Raw genomic sequence first — 20,808 nt, 5'->3', positions numbered from 1 at the left:
CTCTGGATAGTTAACATATGTGATGTGATCAAGTTAAATGAGTCGTATTGCGGGAACTTTCATTTGGAGATTCAGGCCAAAATAGGGCCACTTCATCACATCACTTCATCACATCTCTTGGTGTTCCGACTTCCATAATTTGTGAACTAAAGATGATACCAGCATGTGGTTTTCACATCAGTAATGCTGAGATTGTGCTCTTTTCAAATCTGTCAATTAAAAAAAAATGGCCAGGGTCGACAAACGACTCATTTAGCTTGATCGCATATACAAAACATTATTGTCATGAGTAGTTACATGTAACAAGAAAGATTGGAAGACTGTACAAAGTCTTTATTGTTAGATGCGAAATAAAACCATCACATAAACATCCCCGTAAAACTTGTTATTTTGTTTAGCCCTTTTACCTACTTTCACTTTCAAAAATTAACAGCACATCGGTTTCAGTGACCTTCATCTTACGAAAAAAAAGTCAGCGAAATGAGACTGTAAAGACATGTGCTGAATGTTACTTGAGAGCTAATAATTATACATGTACAAATAATTCACAAGTAATTCATGATTAATTATCACTTGACTATCTCTTGAAACTTGATTACAAAGATGTATACATGTACAAAACAAAGGAATTAATTTAATACACTGTACACACATGTATATCCTGTGTGTCAACAATAAGTTCAGATTTATATGCACAAAAACGTAATTTAATAAACAAATTAGCTCTGTGCTGGTGAGTTAAAACAGTGCTGAGTCTTTAATAAATGTATATATTCATTTAACTGTATAACTCGTATTTTAATGTATTTGTGAAATTGTTATTTTGGATTGTACATGCTTAATTTAAGTATAAATGATGACAGGTTTACATTATGCTTATTATTAAAAACAATAGAGTCATTTGTTTATGATATTATTATCTGTGGCAACTTGTGGATGATGTTTTCCAAGATTAAATTTGGGGAGTTCTTACTGGTGAAGACGACGAATAGATCTTCTCTTTTGTTTATGTTAAAATTGATCTGAAATAACAATGTCAGAGGTCTTTGATATTTCAGGAATGAATTGTATCAGGAGTATGGTAGGGTTAAGATTAGTCAGGATTTTTTCCTGATTTTTCCTGATTTAAGGATATTTTTGTCAGGATTTTTCCCAATATCAAAGAATCCTAAAATCTGGAATTCATGAGTATTAGACTGATCCAGTAAGCCACGCCCACTGCACATCCAGTAAGCCCCGCCCACTGCACACTTGAGTAATAGACTGATCCAGTAAGCCCCGCCCACTGCACATCTAGTAAGCCCCGCCCACTTCGCATGCATTCCCTCGCCAATGCCACACTAGAGGACCACAGTGGCAATACGGTGCTGTTAGTGTCAGTTTTTTTGTGATCCTCGACAGTGCCTCAGATAATCCATTGTATTTCTGTGGTTTTACGGAGGCCAAGTGTCCTGAGAGAAATACGGGTCTACACTTTAGCACGGATGTGCAAGTGCTCTTTTAAAGAAATGTTTACCCCTCACTAATAAATATGACTTTGCTACGCCCCTAGTGTACGCTTGTGCACGCTTGTCGGACTTGTTGAGCAGACACGTCGGACATAAATCACGGCTGTGTGATTGGTCAAAACACGATGGGCGGAGCTTAATTAGTCGGTCTATTACCGTATGCCTGCGCAAAGTAAATGCAAAGCCAAGTCTACTGTGTGTAGCACTCTCAAACGATATTAACCCAACTAGTGACGTTGCCCAACTTCGAATTTTCTACACCCGACACTGTCATTTGTTAATGTCTTTATACACAGGCTCCAAAGAAATCTGACATATGGGTTTGGATTGAAACAAACGCTGGAAGTACAAAATAATATAATTTACGTGTACATCATTGGGCAATTAATTATTATTATAAGCCGCAAATAAGCACTGATCACTACCGTCGTGTGGTAGATATGAAGTGGCCGCTTAGCCCCCTCAGCTCACTATGCGGAACATCTGCATCGGACCATGGATCGCAAGACCGGCCTGAAATGCGGATGCTTAGCGGCATAGATGAGAGGGTTGATGCAGCCGTTAAAGAAAAGGATCAATGCGCCGTATAGGTAATACCGGCTGCTCTTCGTGATTATCATGAGGGCAAACGGAGAGAAACAAACCAAGAAGGCTAAGACTACCACGAAGAGATTCTTGGTGATTGCCAGCTGATCGTTCCTCATGCGGCTCAGATGATCTGAACTCCCGCTTATATGTCTTGGAGACGACTCGACGAGATTCTTATGGGAGATACTGAGGGCGTTATTAGAAAGGTCTGGCTTTGAAGTAGACCCGGATTCCGAGGGTTTGGTTGTTGACTGCAGATTGATGGTGTTATTACGAAGATTCCTGAAGTGTCGCTTGACGTGTCGCCAGATCAGGATGTAAGAGACGATGACAACGAGGAGTGGGACAGGAAAAATGCACGCAAACTGAACCTTGTCGTAGGAAGCTGCCCTTGGGTGGGGGTCCACGTCATTGCAGGTGCGACTTTCTGGATCGAAACCGAGATCTCCGACTCCGCAAAGCGGCGGCACCACGATGGCACAGAAGGGAATGAGCCAGGACACCAAGACCATCAGGGCAATCTTCTTGGGTGTGTACAGCCACTGGTAGGTCTCCTTAGGCCTGGTGATCAGGATGCATCGGTTCAGAGCGATGTTTCCAAGGGTGCTCACGCTGCATCCTACAGCAATTAACAGAAGGCCGCCCGCTGCAACGCACGGACCATCGGACTCCAACGGGTAGCCCGGTGTGGTACTCGCCATACCCGGCACGCTCCAGAGAAAACCAAAACTAGACAAGGTATCAGCCACGCTCAGGTTGACCACGAACACGTTGGTGACGTTTTGGAGTTTCTTGGTACGGACCACGGCAACCAACACCAGGCTGTTACCGCCGATTGCCAGGACTATCAAGATAGAGAACCCAACGGAAAAGAAGATCAACTCGGGGTACGTGTACAATGTCCCGTTGAGATAACTAACCGATGTGTTAGTTGGAAGCTCCATGTTGGGTCGCTTGCTCTTGTGATAACCTGTTGTATTATGGCAGTGCTGCGCAGTTTCTGCAGCCTATTTATAAGCTTTCGCTCTTTTACAAACAATTTGAGGGTCGTTTAAAGACTAAGAAATGACGATGTATCACTTTCATCTTCAAGTTATATCTTGACCAAAGATCCATCTGTGTGAATTTCTTACCGTAAAGCTGAATAAACATTAATCAATTTATTTACATTTTTGACATACTGCAAGGGCAATTTCATGTGAAAGTTTATATTCAGAAAACTTTAAGTGTACACTTCTACAAGTTTCAGTTTCAAAATGGAAAAGCTGTGGGAATTCTTTCTAAAGAATTGAAAGTGAAATCAGCCGACTGATCAGTATACATGCAACTTCGTGCTTCCTGGAACGTGATCAAAGTGGAATATAAACGAAATGTTTGCAATAAGAATGTTTCTATAAAAGACTTTACAACAGCAACATGTTCAAGGTCCAGTGCCACTCCAGCCGATGTTATGAATTCATCTGGGCCCAATTTCATAGCGCTGCTTAACAGCCGACTTTGTGCTTACCGAGCCCCCATCTATTTCATAGGGACCGTTAAGCAGTAAGCACAGCAAAAGCACGCTTAACCCCAGAAGAAAACTTTGCTTAAATCAGTGACGTAACAATAAAAATCTCCATTCGCGCGCAACCGTAAGCATGAAATAGTGCTTAAGCAGCAGCATGATTTTCTGCTATAGTAAGCACAACTTTTCTGCTTACTGTTAAGCAGCCCTATGAAATTGGGCCCTGCTGCCAGGACAATTTTGCTTTCCAACGAAATCGACTCTAGCCAGCCCTGCGCAGTAATTGTGTTGGACTTTTTTTTAAATGCATGTGACACATAAATCACAGTAAGTTGTGATTGGTCGGAACAACATGGGCGGGGTTTAATAGATCGGCCTTATCCGGTTCGTTAGTAAAAACGTCGTATAAACGCGCGCGCGTGCACCACTGATTATTATACAACACCTGAATAAATCCCCGTCATCTGATTGGTGAATTGTAGATCACGTGACATATTATTATTCGGTATAATGCACGGTGCGACCATGCGTTATACCCATGCATTATACCGTTTCACTTTGCGCTTGTTCCATGACGCGGTATTTGCGTGCAAAATGGATGCTGGTGTGCGCGTTCAGCGTAGCGCGTATTGTTCCAAAGAGCCAGCGCTACAGCGTTGGGTTCAAACATTTTCGTGAAGGGGTAGTTCAACATCTTTAAAATCAAAATAAATTGTAGTTTATAATTTACCAATCAAATGACGAGAATTTATTCAGGTGTTGTATAAAACAAATAACGAATGTTTTACGTTCGTGCGATGGAAAAAATAATTTCATTCGGTGACAGATTGAATGTTCTATTCCACTCGGCTTCGCCTCGTGGAATAGAACATTCAACCTGTCACCTCATGAAATTATTCTTACCATCGCACTCACAAACATTCGTTATTTGTATACTAGCGCCCATTGGATATACACTAAAGTTGCGTTAACTTCAGGTTCCAATGGTTTACTACTTAATAGCCAGTGGGCGTGGTTTAAACTGAATTGACGTCACACTAACGAACCGGATACTAAACATTGTTTGTTATGAACAGGTAACAAGAAAGATCGGCAGAGTGTATCAAGTCTTTTTTGTTAACGTTGCCTTTGTTATGTTACATTTAAAGCCCCTTGAACCTACTTTTACTTACAGAAATTAACAGCACATTAGTTTCAATGACCTTTATCGTATGCAAAAAAGTCGAGGAAATTCAAAGACGTGCGTTGACGGAATCTCAATTGAGAGTTTATACATGTAGTTAGACATTATAACCAATAAAATTCATGCATGACTACGATGTTATCGCATTACTGACATTTCTTTCTGTGCACAACAGTTGCCTAAATTGTTAACAAAGATGTTTAAATGTACAAATTAGAGGGAATTAAATACACTGTACACACATGTATTTCCTGTGTCGGTTAAAAATAAAAAGTTCAGATTGATATGCACAGAAACACTAAACTAATTAGCTCTGTGTTGGTGATTTAAACAGTGCTAAGTCTTTAATCAATGTTTAAACCTTTGACTATAATTTGTATTTTTATGTATTTGTGAAACTTGTATTTTGGTTTGCGTATGCTTAATTAACGTCTTTAAGTACGGGCTCCAAAGCAATGTGCCACATTGAATCTGGATAAAACGTTCCAAGTACAAAATAATAAAAAATTACATCATTGGGCGAATATATAAGCCAATATTCAGTGTTGTAGTCGAGTCACCAACGTCGAGTGCGAGTCCGAGTCCCGAGTCACAAACCTCGAGTCTCGAGTCACAAGCCTCGAGTCCGAGTCCGAGTCTCGAAAAATGTGACTCGAGTCCGAGTCCTGGACTCGAGTCCTATCACTGCCAATATTACAAGCACTATGAAACAAATGATCTATGATTGATCACACAGAGTTTATTAACAACATCATCACGATAGATAATTATGAAGTTATTTTATCCCACTCACTCTCTGGAATATCTGCATCTGATCATGGATCGCAAGACTGGCCTGAAATGCGGATGCTTGGCGGCATAAATGACGGGATTGACGCAGCCGCTCGCGAATAGGAACAACCCGCCGTACAGGTGATAACGATGATTGCTGTTTGTAACCACCATGAAGCAAAGGGGAGAAAAACAAACCAAGAAGGCTAAGACTACCACGAAGAGATTCTTGGTGATTGCCAGCTGATCGTTCCTCATGCGGCTAAGATGACGTGAACTCCCGCAATGTCTTGGAGACTCCTCGCGAGGTTTCTGGGAGCTACTGACGGTGGTATCAGAGGCGTCTGGCTTTGAAGTCAAGGGGTTGGTTATTGACTGCAAACTGATTGAGTTATTACGGCGAGTCCTAAAGTGTCGTTTCACGTGTCGCCAGATCAGGATGTAGGACACGATGATCACAAGGAGTGGGACAGGATAAATGAACGCAAACTGAACCTTGTCGTAGGCAGCTGCTCTCGGGTGGGTGTCCACGTCATTGCAGGTGCGACTTTCTGGATCGAAACCGAGATCTCCGACTCCGCAAAGCGGCGGCACCACGGTGGCACAGAAGGGAACGAACCAGGACACCAAGACCCTTAGGGCATTCTTCTTGGGTGTGTACAGCCACTGGTAGGTCTCCTTAGGCCTGGTGATCAGGATGCATCTGTTCAGGGCGATGTTTGCAAGGGTGTTCACACTGCATCCTACAGCAATTAACAGAAGACCGCCCGCTGCAACGCACGGAACATCGGACTCCAACGGGTAGCCCGGTGTGGTACTCGCCATGCCCAGCACACTCCAGGGAAAAACAAAACTGGACAGACAATCAGTCACGCTCAGGTTGACCACGAACACGTTGGTGACGTTCTGGAGTTTCTTGGTACGGGCCACGGCAACCAACACCAGACTGTTACCAATGATTGACAGGACTATCAAGATAGAGAACCCAACGGAAAAGAAGATCAGCTCGGGGTACGTGTACAATGTCCCGTTGAGATAACTAACCGATGTATTAATCGGCAGCTCCATTTTTTCGCCGCCTACTCTTGTAAAGACCTGCTTTATTATGGTAGTGCTGCGCACTTTCTGCAGCCTATGAGGTTTAACTTTTACTAACAAAGGGTCACTACAAAATCACTTTCATTGTTATGACCAAAGATCCCTCCGCATGCATCTGTCTATGTTTTTTTATTTTTGCCATAAACATAAATCAAGTTATTTGTCACTTTTGATAAACTGCAGGAGCAATTTTCTTGCGAAAGTTTATCCTTTGAAAAGTACAGATTGATGTCACTTTTCCCTACAACTTTCGGTTTGAAATGGAAAAGCTGTGGGAACATATAAAAGAATAGAAAGTGAATCAGCGGACTGATCAATATCTGTAGCAACAGAATGTTGCCATCAAAATTAAACGATTGGTAAACAGCCCTGCCTCATTAATCTATATTTCAGCAGCACGATAGTGGTCCATTAAAATGTAGTTGTTGCCACTCCGGCCGATGTCACAATTTCCTTTCCAACGCGAATTCGACTCTCGCCAGCCCTGCGCTGTATAAACGCACATGTTGGACTTTTTGAACCCATGTCTTCTTATGCTCGCTCGCCCCTTGACGGTTACCAGTGAGGCCAATTCGGGCTTCCAAATTTGTGTATTGTACTCGGTCTCGGACTTAGGTACTCGGACAGTGTACCGTTGGACTCGGCCCGAGACTCGGCCCCTACTACTCGGAGTACTCTGTACTCGCATTGGAGGACTCCACTACAGCACTGCTTTATACTTAAATAATGTCTGCTGTTATGGATAGTTAACAAGTAATATTGCAGAGTGTATAAAGTATTGTTAACGTTGCCTTTGTTATGTTAAATTTAGTATAGCCCCTTCAACCTACATGTACTTTCACTTTTAAGATTAACAGCACTGATTAGTTTCAATGACGTTCATCTTATGAAGAAAAAAGTCAAGAAAATTGAACTGCAGAGGCATATAATCAATTGAGAGCTAATAGACATGGACAAACTACGATTTCATCACGTGACTTTTCTTTAAGTACACAACAATCGCTTACATTTTGTCTGCAAAGATGTGTATATACAAGTACAAAAAAAGGAATTAATTTTATACACTAGCACACATGTATTTCCTGAGTGCCAAAATTACTAACAAGTGCAGATTTATATGCACACAAAAATAATCTAATAAACAAATTAACTCTGTGCTGGTGAGTTAAAACAGTGCTGAGTCTTTAATAAATGTATACAAGCATATTCATTTAACAGTATAACCCGTATTTTAATGTATTTGTGAAATGTTATTTTGGATTGTACATGCTTTATTAAAGTATAAATGATTACTAGTTTACATTATGCTTTAATATTATATACATCAGAGTCATTTGTTTAGGATGTAATCGGTGGCAAATTGTGGATGATGTTTTCCAAAATTAAATTTGGGAAGTTCTTACTGGTGAATAAAGGTGACGAATAGGTTTTCGTTTTTGTTAATGTTTAAATTGATCTGAACTGACAATGTCAAAACTCTTGCGTCGTATCCGGGTACAGTTGAGATTTGTCAGGGTTTTCTTCCTGATTTCAGGATTTTTTTTTTTAAGATTTTTTCCCATTTCAGTATTTCAAAGAATCTACATGTATTTTGAAATTTTGAATTCATGAGGTTTTACCGCGAATGTGTTTTTACCTGTAAAAGTTTACTTATGGGTATTTTAGGGGTGCCTTTGGGAAAATACAAACATATATATCACAGACCCTACGTTGCTTTGGGTAACTCGGCGACCCTCAGACCGGTGCCGATTATCTCGTGGATTTTCCTTTTCCCCTATCTCATCCCTATTGTATATACCTCGACCCCTCCCGGAATCATATTTTTACTATACAAACTGATTTCTTTCACTGAATGTAACAAAAATAAAGTACAAAATAATACAATTTACATCATAGGGCAAATAAGCCACAATTACAAGCACTATGAATATGGTCTATGACTGGCACCGAAGTGTTTGTTAACAACTCAAAGGAGGATCCATGGGGGGCCAACGAGGGCCACCCCCCCCCCCAAAAAAACGAACCCATTTTTGTTTTCAAGTGACGTCGCAACAAAGGCAGGCACTGCGTACACCAACATCTTTTCCTCAAACAAATTTGATTAAAATGGTCAGAAATTGCTTCAGATCGCACCACAGAGCATCTAGAATCAAAAAAATTCAGGGCCCTTAAGCGGACCCCGAATGCCGTATTTTGTGGACCGACCTTTTGAGGGACCAAAACATGTTTAAGCCCCCCCCCCCTCAAAAATTGAGTTCTGGACCCTCCCTTGTAACAACTCCGTCATGATAGATATGAAATGGCTGCTTATCCTCCTGCCTCTGTGGAGCATCTGCATCGGACCATGGATCGCAACACCGGCCTGAAATGCGGATGCTTAGCGGCATAAATGAAGGGATTGACGCAGCCGCTCGCGAATAGGAACAACGCGCCGTACAGGTGATAACGATGACTGCTCTTTGTGACTATCATGAAGCAAAGTGGAGAGTAACAAACCAAGAAGGCCACGACTACCACGAAGAGATTCTTGGTGATTGCCAGATGATCGTTCCTCATGCGGCTCAGATGATGTGAACTCCCGCAATGTCTTGGAGACGTCTCGCGAGGTTTCTGGGAGCTGCTAACGTTGGTATCCGTAGCGTCTGGCTTTGGAGTAGACCCGGATTCCAAGGGTTGCATTGTTGACTGCAAATTGATGGTGGTATTACGGCGGTTTGCGAAGTGCTGTTTGACATGTCGCCAGATCAGGATGTAAGAGACGATGATCACAAGGAGTGGCGCAGGATACAGGACCGCAAACTGAACCTTGTCGAAGGCAGCTGCTCCCGGATGGGTGTACACGTCACTGCAGGTGCGGCTTTCTGGATCGAAACCGAGATCTCCGACTCCGCAAAGCGGCGGCACCACGATGGCACAGAAGGGAACGAACCAGGACACCAAGACCATCAGGGCAATCTTCTTGGGTGTGTACAGCCACTGGTAGGTCTCCTTAGGCCTGGTGATCAGGATGCACCGGTTAAGGGCGATGTTTACAAGGGTGTACACGCTGCATCCTACAGATATATACACAAGACCGGCCGCCGCAACGCACAGACCATCGGACTTCAACGGGTAGCCCGGTGTGGTGCTTGCCATACCGGGCACGCTCCAGAGAAAACCAAAACTGGACAGGCAATCAGTCACGCTCAGGTTGACCACGAACACGTTGGTGACGTTCTGGAGTTTCTTGGTACGGGCCACGGCAACCAACACCAGGCTGTTACCAATGATTGCCAGGACTATCAAGATAGAGAACCCAACGGAAAAGAAGATAAACTCGGGATACGTGTACGTGGTCCCGTTGAGATAACTAACCGTTGTATTAATTGGAAACTCCATGTTAGACCGCTTACTCTTGTGATGTCCTGATGTATTTTGGCAGGCCGCCCAATTTCTGCAGCCTATTTATAAGGTTTAATCTTTTACTAATGAAGAGTCATGACAAGACAAAGAAACGACGATATGATATCACTTTCATTGTTATGCGACCAAAGATCCCTCCGTCAAGCTATATGTCACTTTTGATGTACTGCAGGAGCAATTTTCTTGCGAATGTTTATCTTCAGAAAAACTTCAGTACAGATTGATGTCACTCAAGTTCCCCTCAACTTTCGGTTTAAGATGTAAAAGCTGTGGGAATATATACAAGAATAGAAAGTGAATCAACGGACTGATCAATATCTGTAGCGGCAGAATGTTGCCATTAATGTTAACGATTGGTAAACAGCCCTGCCTCATTAATCTAATTTAAGCAGCACGATAGAGGTCCATAAAAATGTAACTATTGCCACCCCGGCCGATGTCACAGTTACCTTTCCGAACGCGAACTCGACTCTAGCCAGCCCTGCACCGTATAAACGCGCCATGTGAGACATTAATCACGGTTGTGATTGGTCAGAACAGCATGGGCGGGGCTTGATGGATCACCTTTATACCAGTGTTGGAGTACTTGTACTCGTACTCGAGTACAACTACGGTACCCGCAAGTGATCGGCCCGTACTCGACTATCGGTACATACTCGAACATTATTTGGACTTGGCCCGTACTCGATTCTGTGTACTCTTTGTACTTTGAACGGACACGATGGTTCGGTACTCGGTGCTCGACTCCAGTACTCGACAACATAAATCGAGTACATTTTTTTTAATCGATTCCATAGCTCAACCTGGAACGCAACGCTAGCGCGGTGGCGCGGTTGCAGTGTGTTATGGTAATACCGCCATATCCCGTGCGCTGGGTACAAGGGATGTTTTTGCTAGTTTTCGCCTCCCCAAAGGCCCAATGCAACTGACATTTGAAGTCGTAGCACTAAGGATTAGTGAATCGGGAGCCAGCCAAACCCATGCTTCCTATGCTCGCTCGCCGCATGACAGTTACCAGTGAGGCCGTTTCGGTATTTTAAAACTGTTTTGTATTGCACTCGGACTTGGACTTAGGTACTCCAGGGGCGGATCCAGGAATTTTCGCAGGGGGGGGGGGGAGGGGAGGGGGGTTCGTCAGCAAAAAAACTGAAAATGTACACAGGTTTTTTTCGCCGGACACTTGGCCTCCGTACAATCAAAAACGGGGGGGGGGGGGGTACCATATTTCAATAGGGGGCGCTGTTCAAATTCGACGATTATTAACACTAGATTACAGAATGATGTACCATATTTTGAACACGCGGACATTATACCAGTATAATTTTTTGGGGGGTGTCGGGGGGGGGGGGGGGGTTCGACTTATTTTTTTTGAATTTGTATGATAATTTTTTTTGGGGGGGGGGACAGAGCTGGGGGTTGACCCCCAAAAACCCCCTCTGGATCCGCGCCTATACTCGGACTCGGCCCAGTACTCGGCCTTGAATGTACTCGTACTCGGTGATTTGGACTCAGACTCGTCACCAGTGTCCTTGGACTCGGCCCCTAAAGTACTTGGTGTACTCTGTACTCGGATTTGAGGACTCCACTCCAGCACTGCTTAATACCAAACAATGTTTGCTGTTATGAATAGGTAACAAGGAAGATTGGCAGAGTGTATCAAGTCTTTATTGTAAACGTTACCTTTGTTATGTTAATTGAGTATAGCCCCTTAAACCTACTTTCACTTTAAAAAAATAACAGCTCATTTAGTTTCAATGACGTTCATCTTATGAAGAAACAAAGTCGAGGAAATGAACTGCAGAGGCAGGTGTTAAATTTCAATTGAAAGCTAATAGTTAGACACTTGATAGGCCGAATAAAAAAAAACATGTTTCTCGTCAGGGTTATTGATAAAAAAAAAAAAAAGGAGGAAGAGGGGCTTTTTATCTTTTACTTTTTATTTTTTTCAAGATGGCCGCCATTTAAAAAAATTCCTGCAACCGTTGGTGTTTCCACTGTTCAAAGACACTTTTAAAATGAAAGACAAGTTGGACAATAGAACTGAACATATTTACAGTGTCATTTAGAGTTGTATTGATATTGGTATTTATTTTCTGATGAATTTGTGAACTTTTCGGTGTTTTTTTACTGCATTTTAAAAAAAAAAAAAAAAAATTAAAAAATCCAGGCGGCCTCCAAAAAGAAAGCGGGCGGGGACGAGAAACAAGTTGTTGTTTTTTAGATCGCCACACCAATATAATTCTTGACTACGATTTCATTACATTACTTTTCTTTAAGTACACAACTATCGCTTACATTTGTTTGCAAAGATGCGTATATACAAGTACAAAAAAGGAATTAATTTTATACACTGTACGCACATGTATTTCTTATGTGTCAAAATTACTAACACGTTCAGCATTGTATGCACACAAAAATAATTTAATAAACATAAAGCTCTGTGCTGGTTAGTTAAAACAGTGCTGAATCTTTAATAAATGTATACATTCATTTTAACTGTATAACTCGTATTTTAATGTATTAGTGAAATGTTATTTTGGATTGAACATGCTTAATTTAAGTATAAACGATGACTGGTTTACATTATGTTTTAATATTATATACATCAGAGTCATTTGTTTAGGATATCTGTGGCACATTGTGTTTCCAAAATTAAATTTGGGGAGTTCTTATTGGCGAATAAAGACGACGAACAGGTCTTCTTTTTTGTTAATGTTTAAATTGATCTGAACTGACAATGTCAAAGCTCTTGCGTCGTATCCGATACGGTCGAGATTTGTCAGGATTTTCTTCCTGATTTCAGGATTGTTTTATTAGGATTTTTTTCCCAATTCAGTATTTTTAAAGAATCTATTTTGAAATCTTGAATTCATGAGGTTTTACCGCAAATGTGTCTTTACCTGTAAAAGTTTACATATGGGTATTTGAGGGTTGCCTTTGGGAAAATACCAACATAATCACAGACCCTACGTTGCTTTGGGTAACTCGGCGACCCTCAAACCGGTGCCGATTATCTCGTGGATTTTTTTCATTTCCCCTATCTCACCCCTATTGTATATACCTCGACCCCTCTCGGCATAATTTTTGTTTTTTGCTATACAAACTGAAAGCTTTCACTGAATGTAATAAAGTACAAAATGATACAACTTACATCATGGGGCAATAAGCCACAATTACAAGCACTATGAAAAGGGTTTATGGTTGGTGCACAGAGTTTATTAACAACATCGTCGTGATAGACGTGAAGTGGCCGCTTATCCCCGGCCTCCTCACTCTCTGGAACATCTGCATCGGACCATGGATCGCAAGACAGGTCTGAAATGAGGATGCTTGGCGGCATAGATGATAGGGTTGATGCAGCCGCTAGCGAAAAGGAACAATGCGCCGTACAGGTGATAACGGTTGCTCTTTGTGACGACCATGGTGAAGATGGGAGTGAAGCAAACGACGAAGGCAAAGACGACCACGAAGAGGTTCTTGGTGATTGCAAACTGCTCGTTCCTCATGCGGCTCAGATGGTGTGAGCTCCCGCTATGTCTTGGAGACGCCTCACCGGGTTTCTGGGAGCTACTGACGTTGGTATGAGAAGCATCTGGCTTTGGAGTAGAATCGGATTTCAAGGGTTTCAGTGACTGCAAATTACTGGTGTTATTACGGCGATTCCTGAAGTGTCGTTTGACGTGTCGCCAGATCAGGATGTAGGACACGATGATCACGAGGAGTGGGGCAGGATACAGGACCGCAAACTGAACCTTGTCGTAGACAGCTGCTCTTGGGTGGGTGTCCACGTCACTGCAGGTGCGGCTTTCTGGGTCGAAACCGAGATCTCCGACTCCGGAAAGCGGCGGCACCACGATGCCACAGAAGGGAATGAGCCAGGACACCAAGACCATCAGGGCAATCTTCTTGGGTGTGTACAGCCACTGGTAGGTCTCCTTAGACCTGGTGATCAGGATGCATCGGTTCAGGGCGATGTTTGCAAGGGTGTACACACTGCATCCTTCAGCTGTAAACACAAGACCGGCCGCCGCAACGCACGGAACATCGGACTCCAACAGGTAGCCCGGTGTGGTACTCGCCATACCCGGCACGCTCCAGAGAAAACCAAAACTAGACAGACAATCAGTCAAGCTCAGGTTGACCACGAACACGTTGGTGACGTTCTGGAGTTTCTTGGTACGGGCCACGGCAACCAGCACCAGGCTGTTACCTATGATTGCCAGGACTATCAAGATAGAGAAGCCAACGGAAAAGAAGATCAACTCGGGATGTGTGTACAAGGTACCGTTGAGATAACTAACCGATGTGTTAGTTGGAAGCTCCATGTTGGGTCGCCTGCTCTCGTGGTAACCTGTTGTATTATGGCAGTGCTGCGCAGTTTCCGCAGCCTATTTATACGATTTTCGGCTCTTTTACTAACAAAGGGTCGTTAACTGAAGACCAAGAAATGACGATATATCAGTTTCATCTTCAACTTATATCTTGGCCAAAGATACTGAGAGCAATTTCCATGTGAAAATTAATCTCCAGGTAGAGACTCACCTCATTTTTCCCTACAAGTTTCAATTTGAACTGGACAAAAGGTCGTGGGGATTTTTATAAGAAGTTGAAAGTGAAATAATCCGGCCGGCTAATGAATTACCTCAAGCAACTTCTTATTTCCTGGAGCGTGATCAAAAATGGAATCGAAACGGATGTTTGCAGGATGGATATTGCTATAAAAGATTGGAGAACAGGCTCTTCTCGAATTAAAGCAGCACGATGGAGGCCTATAAGAATGTCGATGTCACCGTTGCCACTTCGACCGATGTTGTCAATTCATCAGCTGCCAGGACAACGTCATTTCCAACGAACTCGTCTCTTCCTTCGACAGCTGAGTCTATATACACCTACCCAGAGCTGGTCTTCTGTGCCGTGGGTTTCTTCATCCTGGTCGCTGGGACACTCATTGGTAACAGCCTGGTGTTGGTTGCCGTGGCCCGTACCAAGAAACTCCAGAACGTTACCAACGTGTTCGTGGTCAACCTGAGCGTGTCTGATTGTCTCTCTGGGTTCGCTTTCCTGTGGAGCGTACCGGGTATGGTGAGTACCACACCAGGCTACCCGCTGCATACTGATGTTCCCTGTATCATATCGGCTGTTTTCGTTTTAATGGCGGTATCTTGTAGCCTAAACACCCTTGCAAACATCGCCCTGAACAGGTGCATCCTAATCACCAGGTCTGTGGAGACCTACCAGTGGCTATACACACCCAAGAAGATTGCCTTGATGGTCTTGGGCTCCTGGCTCGTCCCTTTGTGTGCCGCCATCATACCTCCATTATCTGGTATCGGCGATCTCGGTTTCGATCCTGAAAGTCGAACTTGTTCTGACATTGACACCCACCCTAAAGGTGCTACCTACGATAAGATTCAGTTTGCATTCTTCTATCCGCTTCCTTTTGCTGTGATCTTCGTCTCCTACGTCCTGATCTGGCGATATGTCAAAAAACATTTCAGGAAGCGCCGGCAACAAATGAGCGAGCGTTTGCAGTCTTCCACAGTCGTGCAGACCGCTCCTTCGTCCATCTCCATGCTTGAGATAGACGACAGCACCTCGAGGCGCACCCGCAACCAGCAGGCATCGCTTCGACGCACCGGGAGTTCCCGTCAGCTGACTAGCAGCAAGCACGACCAACTGGCAATCACCAAGAACCTCTTCGTGGTCGTCTTGGCCTTCGTCGTTTGCTTCACCCCTCTCGCCATCATGGTGGTTACCAAGAGCCAACGTTACCAGCTGTACAGCGCCCTCATCCTTTTCCTGAGTGGCTGCATCAATCCTCTCATCTACGCCGCCAAGCATCCACACTTTTCTCCAGTCTTAAGAGCCATGGTGCGATGCAGATCCTCACCAGAATAGCGACAGAGGTACTACTCCAAATATCGCAAAGTTCCAACGAGACTCTGATAACTAAAATAACCGGGATTAAATTTCCTCCACATTTCTTTTTTTATTCCTCATCACGAACATTTCGTCACCAACACCACGAACTGACACCCTCTGCATCACATGTGTACAAATTTTTTTAAAAATTCAAATTTTTCCCCCCGATATTAGAAGTTTGTATCATGAAATTTAACATGACGAAGTTAAAATTGCTGAAATCATCTAAAATAAGCAAATTTTACTAATGAATTTTCAAGAAATTGGTCAAGTCTGGTGGTTTTTTTTTTTACCACGAAGTGACACTGCATCGGGTGTCAGTTCGTGAAAACAAAAATTTACGTGTTTTTGGAGAGTGCGCGCATGCATGCGCAGTGTGAGCGCGCACTCTCCAAAAACGCGTCAATTTTTGTTTTCACGAACTGACACCCTTCTTGATCATTTAATTGCTATTAACTAAGCATATTTTCACAATATAACGTTTAAATTGAGTAGTTTATAATATAACGTTTATAATTGATATGATTGGTTATAATTGGCTTGTGATTTGAATTAGGACGGACTATAGTCTACATATCTGCTTTATCATGTCGTTTATAACCAAATTAGTCATGGCAATTTGCTTGTACTGAAGTATGTTTGAAAACTAAAAGTGAGAACACTAGTTCACTGCACTTATTTCCTCATATACATTGTACATCGATACTTAAACAAAGCAGCCATCCTCTGAACACGTTATATTAGTTTTGTCCAAACACGTTCGCTGTTTCGATTCCATAGGCTTCCTAGAATTATTATTGCCCATAAATGTAATCTTGCTTTTGAATATAAGAAACTAAATACATACGCATTGTGAATTAAGCTAGTGAGATTTCAGTTTCGTTCTAGGGGTGGTGTTATAGGATCATGTTCAAGACAGTTTTCATTAACATTCGGAATAGTCCCATTTTAAAGGGAATGTACATCATCGGCTTTTGGTGTAATTTTCAGAAATGAACTACTTGAGGGGTTAGTATAATAGATCGAATATTGTTACACTGACATGTTTGAAGTTTTGTGTTCGAAAATGCTGGAAAAACCAAGAAAAACGAAAATGTTCAAGTAGTCTGGTTCCCTGACTCCACTAAGGATAAAATGGATCAATTTATGTATGCCGAAAAATTGTAAGGTAAGGGAACCAGTGTAGCTGGCCTGCACCCGTTCATGAACATGTTACCAATAGCAAACACAATTTGGACTGAAAAAATGGTAAATTTGAAGCAGAAGTTGAAAAATAGTTAGGTTTTTCCAACGGTGATCGGCCTACCACTGTTGAAAATGTATACAAAAATACCAATTGAAAATGACTTCACACCAGGAGCCATAATTTTACAGGATGCTTTTGACTGTCATTTACCAACATCCAAGTAAGGTATTTCGTAAAAACTTGATAGTTTTATTTTTTGATGTTTGCAAATGTTGTATTTTCCCCGTTAACTGACTTTCGTGAGAGACGTGTATAATATTAAACACACCGAGCCGGATTAACCTGAAATGGCGATCATTTATTTCTCCTTTTGGATTGTTCGAAACAGACCCGTTAAGTTGTTTCGTTTCCTGGTATTATATGAGAAGCATACATCACTGCATGGCGTACGGTCAGTTCAGGCTCAGCAGCATATTTGTACTCAAATCGTTTAATTATTTCAAGTTCAGTTTGAGCTCCAAATGTAAAGACACGATTAATGGCGCTTATCCAAGTTCTTGCATTTTTATTAATCGTTGGTTTAACAGTAAATATCCCTAGCCAAGGTCATCAGTGCCCATTTTCTGAAACTGCCTTACTATACCCATGGAACTGTGTTTTATAGCTCCATGCTATACCGTACACCCACCGGACCACCTAACAGGTGTACACAACACACCTGTTCAGTGATTAAACAGCGCCCCCTCTTTATGCACGGTAGTGTACCGCCCTCACTGACTCATTTCCGGTTGTTTCCCAAGAATTAATGGCACTCAAACGCAGTGTTCAAACGTCTATCAACAGCAAAGCGCAAAATGGACGGCAATTACAATGGCACGGCGGACTTGCTTCCAACACCGAGCACGGAGTCACCGTCGACTTTGCAGCCGATATACACCTACCCTGAGTTAGTCTTCTGTGCAGTGGGGTTCTCTATCCTGATAGTCCTGACACTCAGCGGTAACAGCCTGGTGTTGGTTGCCGTGGCCCGCACCAAGAAACTCCAGAACGTTACCAACGTGTTTGTGGTCAACCTGTGCGTGTCTGATTGTCTCTCCGGGTTCGCTTTTCTGTGGAGCGTACCTGGTATGGTGAGCACCACAGCAGGCTACCCGTTACGGTCTGAAGTCCTGTGTGCAATGTGGGCTGCTCTTGTGTACCTGGGAGTTGGAAGTGGACTTTATAGTCTTGGGAACATCGCCCTAAACAGGTGTATTCTAGTTACCAGGCCTATGGAGACCTACCAGTGGCTGTACACACCCAAGAAGACTGCTTTGATGATCCTGGGCTCCTGGCTAGTCCCTCTGTCTGCCACCATCATACCTCCATTATCCGCAGTCGGCGGTCTTGGTTTCGATACAGATAGTCGAACCTGTACTGACATCGACGCTCGCCCTAGGGCTGCCATGTTCGACCGAATCCTCTTCTTTGTGTTCTACCCACTTCCGTTGGTAATGATCGTTGTGTCATACGTCCTGATCTGGCAACACATCCGACGACACTTCAAGACTTACCGAAAGAGCGTTCGACAGAGGATGCAGGCTTCGACAGCTATGCCATCTACCACGACATTGGACATGGACTTGGAGGACAGTTGTCCCGGTACCCCACCCGTGACACCCCGTTTGCGACACGCTGTAAGCTCCCGTCAGTTGACTCGCACCAAGAACGACCAACTTGAAATCACCAAGAACCTCTTCGTGGTCGTCTTGGCCTTCGTGGTTTGCTTCACTCCTCTGGGAGTCATGGTAGTCATCGACAGCAACCGCTATCAACTCTTCGCGGGGATGGTACTATTCGTCAGTGGATGCATCAACCCTATCATCTACGCCACCAAACATCCTCACTTCAGACCGGTGTTACGTTCCATGCTACGGAGACGGTGTCAGACAGAATGACAGAACTTTATCTCAAATGACAGTCAGGTTGGTGTAGTGACCACCTCTGTGACTGACTTCAAATCCCTTCCAGTCTATCCCTGCTGATTCCGTGGGTTATCCTTTTCAGGGACTTGCCTCCCACTTTCTGTGGCCTTTGTGGTTTCGTCATGACTCCGGGTGATAGTGATGTAAATGTTGGGAAATCTTTCGAAGAAAATGACAGACATTTAATAAAACAAACTATTTAAAAATCGATCTTACCTCGGATGATTGAATATTATTGTTCTCGAATATTCAATGACAACATCGTCTAGAATCAGATCCTCATCTCTTTACCACAAATTCCAATATCATTGTAGGGTGTGAGCATAAATTTTGTACGACAAAATAATTCTGAAAGATATTAATTACAAAGTTGTATCATTTGTTTTGTACACTCCGACTTTGACTTGAAATATAATTGCAGTGTTTTAGTCTTGTATACTTATTAATCCGTTTGAAATTGGAGACGGGCGTGATTATTTTATTGTATTGTAACCAGGAAATTTACAACTGAATCGTTTATGACCATCAACCAAAACCTATTTTTCTCACGCAAAAAAGTCCTTGAATGTAAAAAAGGAGGATTATGCAATCCATTAACCCTGGTAACCAAGCCAGGGTAAGGTCTGGTTCCCCAGTCACCGTACTGTTTGTGTATTAAATTGCATGTGGTTTTAGTGTCCATTTTCAAACACACCCGTGCCTGGCACTCTCTTCCCAAACCAAACTGTTTGTTTTTCTCATGTAGGTCTTAAGGAACCCGACCTTCATGACCTTGAGCACTTTTGAGGTGCCCTTGTTTTTTTTTAATATATGGAAATATTGAAATCATTTCATCAAATCAGAATTTAATGTATCTGTATGCCATGGTACTGTACTCAGATATGATTTTACGACGCCAGATAGAGCATTGTACTTAATCACACACGTATCCTAAGACTTATACACAAGTATCACACGGATAAAAGACTTACGCAGAGACAATTATAGCCTTAAACTTTGTACGTATGTATATAATGTAAATTTATTTGATGGAATATTTGTAAGAAAAATAAAAGGACAGATAAAGAAACACGATTTACTCATGTACGTTATTTCTGTGTACTTTTGGCACCTACTTTTTAAAATCATAGTTTTCTTCCGCTTCCAGCGTGCAATGTTTGTAACGATTCTATAGGCCAAGTACTTTTGAGTATATAGCAGGAAGTTAAAAAGCGGCAGAACAGTTATGAGACTGGCTTTGCCATCAGTAGCATGGGTAGTTTATTCTCTAAGAGCGGATTTTCAGTGTTTTTGGCTCGGGAACCATTTTCGCTGGTCTCCAACTTGGTACGAAATGCAGAAGCAGTGCGTTTACAAAGGGCCAGGAAAGTTCTCGACGATATGACCTATTAGCCTATTTGGGAAGCCCTTCTGTGAATTTGAATAATAATGAACAGAAGTACAGCAGGGTTGTGGAGCTATTTCATTATTGTCGAATTCATTTCTAATTCAACACATTTTTTTTTTTAGGAAGGCACAAAATCATGCGCGATCGCTGGTCTTTACTCGTTCATTCTTGCTCTATTCTTGCACCAACCATTTTAATGTAACAGTGAAAACGAAACGTGAATACACAGGTCATCTGAAAGGGCGTTTTTCAATTTGCATCATGAAAAGTCTGATGTGTCGTGCAATCTGTGAAG

General features: G+C 42.6%; 6 protein-coding genes across 6 annotated transcripts; 2 read left to right on the top strand and 4 right to left on the bottom strand.

Moving 5' to 3' along the window:
• Positions 1–1,978: 1,978 nt before the first annotated feature.
• LOC119732123 (beta-3 adrenergic receptor-like) lies at positions 1,979–3,415 on the bottom strand. The gene has a single exon (XM_038205517.1). The coding sequence runs from the start codon at positions 3,038–3,040 to the stop codon at positions 1,979–1,981; it is 1,062 nt and encodes a 353-aa protein (XP_038061445.1). The 5' UTR covers positions 3,041–3,415.
• A 1,684-nt stretch (positions 3,416–5,099) lies between these two features.
• LOC119731820 (G-protein coupled receptor moody-like) lies at positions 5,100–6,622 on the bottom strand. The gene has a single exon (XM_038205092.1). It carries the CDS (start codon positions 6,620–6,622, stop codon positions 5,573–5,575), a length of 1,050 nt encoding a protein of 349 aa, XP_038061020.1. The 3' UTR covers positions 5,100–5,572.
• Positions 6,623–8,759: 2,137 nt separating this feature from the next.
• Positions 8,760–10,299, bottom strand: LOC119732713 (orexin receptor type 2-like). The gene has a single exon (XM_038206357.1). It carries the CDS (start codon positions 10,028–10,030, stop codon positions 8,960–8,962), a length of 1,071 nt encoding a protein of 356 aa, XP_038062285.1. The 5' UTR covers positions 10,031–10,299; the 3' UTR covers positions 8,760–8,959.
• Positions 10,300–13,110: 2,811 nt separating this feature from the next.
• On the bottom strand, positions 13,111–14,799 carry LOC119732712 (G-protein coupled receptor moody-like). The gene has a single exon (XM_038206356.1). It carries the CDS (start codon positions 14,377–14,379, stop codon positions 13,324–13,326), a length of 1,056 nt encoding a protein of 351 aa, XP_038062284.1. The 5' UTR covers positions 14,380–14,799; the 3' UTR covers positions 13,111–13,323.
• Positions 14,800–14,815: 16 nt separating this feature from the next.
• LOC119731819 (G-protein coupled receptor moody-like) lies at positions 14,816–16,035 on the top strand. Its single transcript, XM_038205091.1, has one exon. The coding sequence runs from the start codon at positions 14,816–14,818 to the stop codon at positions 15,950–15,952; it is 1,137 nt and encodes a 378-aa protein (XP_038061019.1). The 3' UTR covers positions 15,953–16,035.
• A 1,837-nt stretch (positions 16,036–17,872) lies between these two features.
• On the top strand, positions 17,873–20,200 carry LOC119731526 (G-protein coupled receptor moody-like). The gene has a single exon (XM_038204698.1). It carries the CDS (start codon positions 18,017–18,019, stop codon positions 19,097–19,099), a length of 1,083 nt encoding a protein of 360 aa, XP_038060626.1. The 5' UTR covers positions 17,873–18,016; the 3' UTR covers positions 19,100–20,200.
• Positions 20,201–20,808: the final 608 nt, after the last annotated feature.

Source organism: Patiria miniata, unplaced genomic scaffold, assembly GCF_015706575.1.
Source record: "Patiria miniata isolate m_02_andy unplaced genomic scaffold, ASM1570657v1 HiC_scaffold_24, whole genome shotgun sequence".
NCBI lineage: Eukaryota > Metazoa > Echinodermata > Asteroidea > Valvatida > Asterinidae > Patiria > Patiria miniata.
The sequence above is the reverse complement of the archived record's forward strand: the minus strand, read 5'-3'. Positions and strand labels throughout refer to the sequence as shown.

Coding starts and splice junctions, on each gene's coding strand:
- LOC119731820 (XM_038205092.1), bottom strand. CDS start 6,622: ATGGAGCTGCCGATTAATACATCGGTTAGTTATCTCAACGGGACATTG.
- LOC119732123 (XM_038205517.1), bottom strand. CDS start 3,040: ATGGAGCTTCCAACTAACACATCGGTTAGTTATCTCAACGGGACATTG.
- LOC119732713 (XM_038206357.1), bottom strand. CDS start 10,030: ATGGAGTTTCCAATTAATACAACGGTTAGTTATCTCAACGGGACCACG.
- LOC119731526 (XM_038204698.1), top strand. CDS start 18,017: ATGGACGGCAATTACAATGGCACGGCGGACTTGCTTCCAACACCGAGC.
- LOC119731819 (XM_038205091.1), top strand. CDS start 14,816: ATGGAGGCCTATAAGAATGTCGATGTCACCGTTGCCACTTCGACCGAT.
- LOC119732712 (XM_038206356.1), bottom strand. CDS start 14,379: ATGGAGCTTCCAACTAACACATCGGTTAGTTATCTCAACGGTACCTTG.